At 36.6% G+C, this 7,608-nt stretch overlaps 2 protein-coding genes across 3 annotated transcripts; both read left to right on the forward strand.

The window, feature by feature from the left end:
- Window positions 1-558: 558 nt before the first annotated feature.
- Window positions 559-2,501, forward strand: NTPase (ectonucleoside triphosphate diphosphohydrolase NTPase; the record flags this gene model as incomplete). The annotated part of the gene is given in 3 exon segments (XM_011304481.1): window positions 559-1,704; window positions 1,794-1,970; window positions 2,085-2,501. Coding segments are annotated over 3 exon segments (1,398 nt in total), but the record flags the coding sequence as incomplete, so codon positions are not given.
- Window positions 2,502-2,590: 89 nt separating this feature from the next.
- Window positions 2,591-6,172, forward strand: angel (protein). 2 transcript variants are annotated; one of them, XM_011304480.1, is made up of 6 exons: window positions 2,591-3,357; window positions 4,095-4,407; window positions 4,483-4,661; window positions 4,740-5,113; window positions 5,279-5,525; window positions 5,636-6,172. In XM_011304480.1, the coding sequence occupies exons 2-6, from the start codon at window positions 4,104-4,106 to the stop codon at window positions 6,032-6,034; spliced, it is 1,503 nt and encodes a 500-aa protein (XP_011302782.1). In that variant the 5' UTR covers window positions 2,591-3,357; window positions 4,095-4,103; the 3' UTR covers window positions 6,035-6,172. The 2 variants fall into 2 exon arrangements, with proteins under 2 accessions (XP_011302782.1, XP_011302781.1); XM_011304479.1 differs by lacking the exon at window positions 2,591-3,357 and adding an exon at window positions 3,364-3,692.
- Window positions 6,173-7,608: the final 1,436 nt, after the last annotated feature.

Here is a 7,608-nt window from a genome sequence, read left to right on the forward strand (position 1 = left end):
ATAATCGAGTTTTTCTAAATCGAAAAAAAAATCGCTCAAATCGACTTCACTATAAGTGAAATCGATGCGTCTCGTCGCGCTGATTCCAAATCCGTTTGAATTTTTGCTCTACGACCCATAGGAGCCGAGATAATCGAGTTTTTCTAAATCGAAAAAAAAATCGCTCAAATCGATTTCACTATATATCGGAAGCACCCTTCCTCGCCGCACTGTTCAGCTATAAATCTCGCATTCCACCTTAGTGGCATCTGGAATATCTCCATGCACTTTTCGAATTAAAAAAAAAAGAATGAAAACATTTTTCGGCGCCCTCCTAAGCCTCACTGTTTGATGTTGCCCTGGTTTCCAGCGATTGCCGTAGTTACCGACAAGGCATTGCTTGAGATCAAGGTTCGGGTTTTGTCCGCGGAGTAGGAGGGCGTAAAGTTCCCAATCGCGAAAAAATTACCTCCATCCGGGCCTTAACTGTTTCGCTCAAATGAAGTAACAGTCAACACAGCATATAAAAATATGTAGATCTAAAAGTAATAAAAGTATCAAGTGATAATATATTTGCAGCTCCAAACGGACGATGAGTCGTCCCCAGAATTGGCATCCCGTCCGAAGAAAATGTCCCGCCAGTCCAATCGCCGATCCATAATTTTCCTATTTATCCTGGGAATATTACTGCTTGGATATCTAGCAATAGCTAATGATCTTCGAACAACAAGAATCGGTTCTTCGGCCATCGACAGCATAGCCAGTTCCCTAAAACTCCAAAAATACAATTATATTGTGGTGATTGACGCTGGATCCACAGGCACTCGTATTCTGGTATTTACATTTCACTCCTCCATCATCAATGGAGATCTAGTTCTTGATAATGAGTTCTTCGAGGAGACAAAGCCAGGATTGAGCAGTTACGTGGATAATTCAAAGAAGATGATCGAATCACTGGGGAGACTAGTTGAAAAAGCTAAAGCTGTTATTCCGCAGGATTTATGGTCGCAAACGCCTCTCAATCTCAAGGCAACGGCAGGATTGCGATTGCTCCCAGAGGTCCAAGCGAATTATCTTCTTGACGAGTGCAGAAATTTCTTGAAGAATTCCGGCTTTTTCATTGCAGAAGCTGCCGTCTCGTTAATGGGAGGCGCAGATGAGGGAATTTATGGATGGTTTACCGTGAATTTTCTCCTGAATCGTTTGAGCTCCCACAATATAGGAAATACTGTGGCTGTTCTGGACCTAGGGGGTGCATCAACGCAAGTCACTTATGTCCCTGATCAAGATGATTTTAAGGAACTTGCAGGGCACATCTATACAATCAATACTTTCAGTCATAATTTAAGCCTTTATACTCATAGCTATTTGGGCATGGGTGTGATGGCAGCCAGAAGGGCCATTTTAACGTTGGAAATGAGTGATGAGGATAATCAGAATCCTAATGAACGCATTGAAATCAGGTCTGAATGTATCAATCCGATTATTTCTAATGAGTGGAGTTATGGAGGACGAAATTACATGGTGAGAGGCCCTGTCAATGGTTCTTACCAAATTGTCAAGACACAGAATTACGCTGGAGCTGATGAGAAGAGGCCGATTGTCAGGGCTGAGGACTGCAAGAATCTTGTCAAAAGATTTATTGATGGCGTTGGAGTTCGCCCTTTGGGCTTAAAGAAACATGAGATTTATGGCGTTTCTTACTACTTCGATCGCGCCACTGAGGTTTTTCTTTACAGATTATGAAAATAAAAGGGTGGGGCAATGCATGCAGGATCAATTAATACTTATGATAATGAATTATTTCTGTTTAGGCTGGCTTGATTGATCCATTCAAAGGTGGGGTCATAACTCTAGATACTTTTTATAATGGAACCATCGATGCCTGCAATTATCCAAATGCAGATCAACCTTACACTTGTCTGGACATGATGTATATTTACGTTTTATTAAAGGAATGCTTCGCCCTCGAGGGTTCCACAAAATTGAATGTGAGTGAAAACTCTGTCTGAATGATTAAATTAAAAATTCATTAATAATATATTAATATTTCATTAGAAATACTGGCTTTAATATATTTTTTTACATCGACGGTGTTTTTTCAGTTACATAGGCGATGGGAGGGCCACGAAATGAGCTGGGCACTCGGTGCTGCAGTTAGTATATATCAAGATCTTTGACATTGAGAAATACTAGCGCCTATCCGGCTGTCAATTCCGTCATATCGATAAAAACTCGAATCCAGCCAAGATGTGACGATTACTTTTCATCCTCCTGTCATTCCGCATAAAGTGTGAATTTGGAAATGAATACTCAATGCATTCAGTGCCTTTATAAATAATCACTCATATCCGGAAATGCTCCATCGATTTTACCTGCAGAAAATGACGCTGGAAATTAGTTGAAGTGGAAAGAAAATAACGAAGGGTGACAAACTATTTGTGAATAATGGGAAATGTTTATTTTACAGAAACTGATGAATGTCGAATTGTTTAATTTAAATATACGTGATCTAACATCTACATGTTTTCATTTTTACAATGCCCTTAATTTTTTTTACACGTTTTTTTTCATTCTTGAGGCTTGATTCGTGCAAATGTTTAACAATTAATAAAAATCGCTTTGTATTGTTTTATTGTATAATTGTTGACTTATCGAATAAAACTATCTATGAAATAGTATTTTATTTTACTCTCACTCAATTAATTGGGAATTCGCTAGCGAAGGGGAATAAGTCGATTATATCTCTGAATCCACGAGAGATAGCGAAATTTTTGTTTAGAGCTTTCGCGTACCTCTTAATGAGCTCTACAAAAAAGATTCCGAATAAAAATTCGCTATTTCGCTTAAATCTGGAGATATTCCCCGAAAAGTCGATCAGATCGTAAGTCCGATCGTTCCCCTTTCCATCTTCGTTTATGAATTAATATCCAGTAAACAGGAATGATACACAGAATTTTTTTGCAACACCGAGGAAGGCGATGAGTGCAAAATTTCTAATAGATATGCAAATTTTTTTTTTCTCCTCACCTACATAAAAGTGAAAAAAAATCAATGGCGTGAGTACAAAAGCACATTGGGTGTCTAAAAGGAATTGTATCATCTCTTGACCTCTGGCACCAATTGTTGAACAATTTTTTTCCCATCATTGTGAGACCCAAAATAGATAACAATTGTGAAGAGAGATCAACAGTTGAGGAAATGGATATTTCGCGATCATTCCAAGATTTTGCCAATAGGCAGTTGGACAGCGTTAACAAAATGCTCGCTCCTCTCAAATCAATAATTTTTCATCACTAAAAAAATAACAATACATTATCCATCGACGGATGAGATTTTGAAATGTTGAAAGGACGGATTTAACGCGGGAAACTCAAGGTGAGTTTTTCGGGTGGTGACCTTTGTGACAGTGTGATCTAACCTGAAAAATTCATTACACACGCAGTAAATGCATTACAAAGATCACAAGAAAAACGATTTACCCATTAATCCAACCAGAATGGAATATAATAATTGACAATTGCCAAATTTCCCCAAAATTTTAAATTCTCTCAGTGACAAAATCCGCATTGATGGAACACTTCCCCTGGCAATAGACTAATTCAAAATTTGGATAATAAATGATCGCAAGGTCTAAATTAGTGACACCAGTATCTTTAGCAAATGTAGTCAGTCGTTACGTCCACATTGGTACTTTAACCCAGGCATTAAAGGTAAGTAATAGAATAAAAATGAAATAGAAACGCATGACCCAGCAATACCCTCCTTTCGCCAATAATCACTCAATAAATATTTTTCCTTCTGTCGTTCAGTTACTTCCCACGATAATTATAATACTTCGCCAGTCTGTATTCCTCAAATGACATTGACAAATAAAAATGCACGCGGTTCTAAACTCTTTGCAACGCTAAGTTTTTTTTTCTCCTCGAATGATATCGTGATCATACGACGAATTATATCAATTTTTTCTTGTCTTATGCTTGTTTATCAGTATCACTGTCTCATTTTTTCTGTCATTATTATTATTATCATCATCTATTGCTGGTAATATTTCTGTGTATTGTCTGTACAGACACGACCTTTGAGAATAAAAATTTGCAATCGTGACATTACAGATTCTTCATATGTCGGAAATACCTGTTAAATATTTGCTCCTTGGTAATCTTCGCAAGTGCACATCTGTGCCAGAGGCACTGTACTCTACATACATCAATCTGTTGAAATCTAAATTCAATAACGAAGTTGATTGTCAAGGGAATAATATTATGGAGCCATTCCTTGACATGTGCTTTGCCCAGACTGATTCGTCAAATTGTCAAATGTCCAATAATTTTGTACAAAGTATGTCGGGCATGCAGTATGGAATGAATAAAAAAAAATACAGGGAAGTACGACAATGGAAATCTGTTGGCAACGGTAATATAACGGGTAATTATCTCCCAACAGTCACCTATATTAATAACTAATCAATAACTAATCAACGCTATTGTTTGAAAATTCCAGGGAATTCATCGACCAACGGAGAGGGCGATTTCATCCTTCGACTTCTCACGTACAACATATTAGCGCAGAATCTACTCGAGACTCATTCTTATTTATATAAATATCACAACGAGAGTGCATTAAGCTGGGAACGCCGAAAACCACTCATTCATCAAGAAATCATCGAAGCTGGAGCTAATGTTAGTTTATCGAAAAGTTGATGAATGTTTTTTCTTTAATGAGAAAAGCTAAATTACAGCAATTGGATAATTTGACAGGTAATATGCATTCAAGAAATGCAAATGGATCATTTAGAGGAATTTATCATGCCATTTGCTGCGAATGGTTTTGACTATCTCTATAAGAAGCGGACAAATGATATGAGGGATGGATTGCTCCTGCTGTTTCGTCGGAATCAATTGAAACTCGTTGATCATGTGCATGTGGAGTACCATCAGACATCCACGGATATTCTTAATAGAGATAATGTGGGAATTGTTGCTAAATTTTCACTGAGGGATTCGCCTGAGACGCACATTGTTATATCAACAACACACTTATTGTATAATCCAAAGAGAAGCGATGTGAGACTCGCACAGACGCAAGTACTTTTTGCTGAATTGGAGAGGATTTCGTTCATTGAAAACACAAGGTATGGAAAATTTTGCATGATATTTCGATTAACGATGACATGAAAGAATAGTTAAATGAGCACGAAAAAAGAATCTATTTAACAACAAATTGCTGAGTCACAATAACTATAACGTGTCATTAGAAATAGAATTGTCCTCTTGTTTATGTCTCGATTTATCACCAGAGATGGTCCAAATTATCATCCAATTATTGTCTGTGGGGACTTTAACCTGCAGCCATTCACTGGGGTCTATCAGTTCATCGTTGATGGAAATTTTCAATACCTGGGAAAGGGACGGAAACTCGAAGAATCTGGATTTCGACGATTGAGCAATTCTCTCATACCTTCGTCTCTTCTTATTACTGATAATTGTCAGCATTTCAATGTCCTGACGAGGAGACTACGTGGATCGGGAGATGAACAAACGATGGTAAAATAATATTTAGAAGTTTTGGGCTTTCGTGCTTATCACTCGATTGTAAATCGATTTCCATGGAGTGTCTATAAAAAGACTGGTCTATTGATTTATTTTTTTGACAGTTATACAGCAAAGAGGAGACTCGTGAGGAGAATAGAGAATCGCCTGGGTCTATTATACCGAAAGAAGTCGATATCGAATCGTCGGATTATCAGAAAATAACGATAACTGAGGGCCAATATGCAACATTTTCCTCAGGTGCTCTGACGCATCCATTTAAAATAAAAAGTGTTTATGCACACTCCAACTGCAGTGGAGAGGCGGAAGCAACGACTCATCAGGATCAGTGGATCACAGTTGATTACATTTTTTACACTGACATTGAACTTTTGGATCGTTACAGACTTCCTACTGTGGCGGAATGCAAAGAATTTCCTGCTATTCCAAATTTTGTTGTGGGAAGTGATCATCTCTGTCTCGGTGCCACATTTAAACTTAAAAGAAAACGCTCTGTAAGATAAATAAGCCCCGGGCTCTCATTATATCGTATTGTTGACAAATGTAAATAGAGGTATCACGTTATCGCTCAGATATTTTTGACATGAAAATGATCTTTTATTTTCGGAATAAACATCCCATTGATAATTATTTATTATGAATAGTCAGAGCTTTTCATTTTCACTCCCTGTTGCGAGTACTTTTAACACTCTGGCCGTTCAAAATATTCAAATTAATTGCACGAGAGGAGTTTAAATAGAAATCGTACGTCTATAATTCTTCAATTTTCAATTAATCCTGTTTTTAATTAATTATTAATTATCTTCGAATTTATGCAATGAAGTTTTTTGAAATTATCTTTTTCGAAATTAGCGTTCTTCTTGATTAACTGAAGACAGTCATTTCCAACGCACAATAAGTTATCCATTGAGTCATACATAATTTTCCGTACCTCCAGTATTTACCAGATGGCGCTAGTAAATCCTCCACATAAACACCGAGTAAATCATGCCATAATTGCAAGAGTGCAATGCATCACAGAAAATTTTCAATTTTCCCTTATATTTTTCAAGCTCAATTAATAAAAACAACTAATCCCTCGTAAAATAATGAAATCAAGAAGAATAAATCCATTTCAGCCAATACTAATGAACATCTAATAATATTCAATTAAAATTATCAATGAGAAAATTATGTTTTGAAACTATTCAGTTTTTCTGTATTTTATCTTAATTAATTTTTCGTTACTAAAAAATCCTTAGTTATCATTAAACTCTGCAAGATTAAAAACAATTGTAATTCAATTAAAAAACATTAAACAAACTTCCAAAATGGCCGCCTGTCGTATTATATAAAAACTCGGATTAAAAATTCCACCGCAAGAAAATCGCTATTAGTAAAATAATTCCGCGTTAATGAGAATTTAATTGATGAACTCTTGAAATATTAGAACGTATTGACTAACGGCAATGAGACATAATCTTTTGATTACTTTGTCCGCCTGGAAAGTACCAAAATGATTGGTACTTTATTCTGGTGAAGTATCGGAAATCCAATGAAACATCTCCGTAGGTGGAAAATTGCTGAACCACAAAAGGAAATCTCCGCGAAACAGATAAATACCCATCAAAGTGTGAACAAAGAATCCGACTGGCGGTTTAAATTTTTGTCAAACACATGGGAAGCAAAAACTAAAAAAACATTTAATTTGATATTGGTTAGAAGGGTACCGCAAGTGCGCGGTCACAGTGGTATAGAAAGTTTTAGCAGTTTGTCGCACATGGTGTCAGGTTTTTTGATCGAGTCTGGTATAGCTGGAATAGAAGAGAAAAGGCGAAAATGATATTACAGGCTGTGGTACTCATCCCTTCGAGCAACCCATCGTTATTAATATTTGAGATTTTAGTCTCATATAACACAGCGACACGTGTTCGGCCTCTTAGTCCTCCGTTATTGCCGCGATGTTCGGTAAATGGAAAATAATGGAGGAATAAAAGAAAAAAATCAGTGAGAATTGGGGGAAATTTTACGGCGATGTTGTAAGTATTAAAAACCAAAATCCCACATTTTTCATGAAACAATACAATTTTCAAAATAA

This window comes from Fopius arisanus, unplaced genomic scaffold (assembly GCF_000806365.1).
Source record: "Fopius arisanus strain USDA-PBARC FA_bdor unplaced genomic scaffold, ASM80636v1 scaffold00038, whole genome shotgun sequence".
Classification (NCBI taxonomy): Eukaryota; Metazoa; Arthropoda; class Insecta; order Hymenoptera; family Braconidae; genus Fopius; species Fopius arisanus.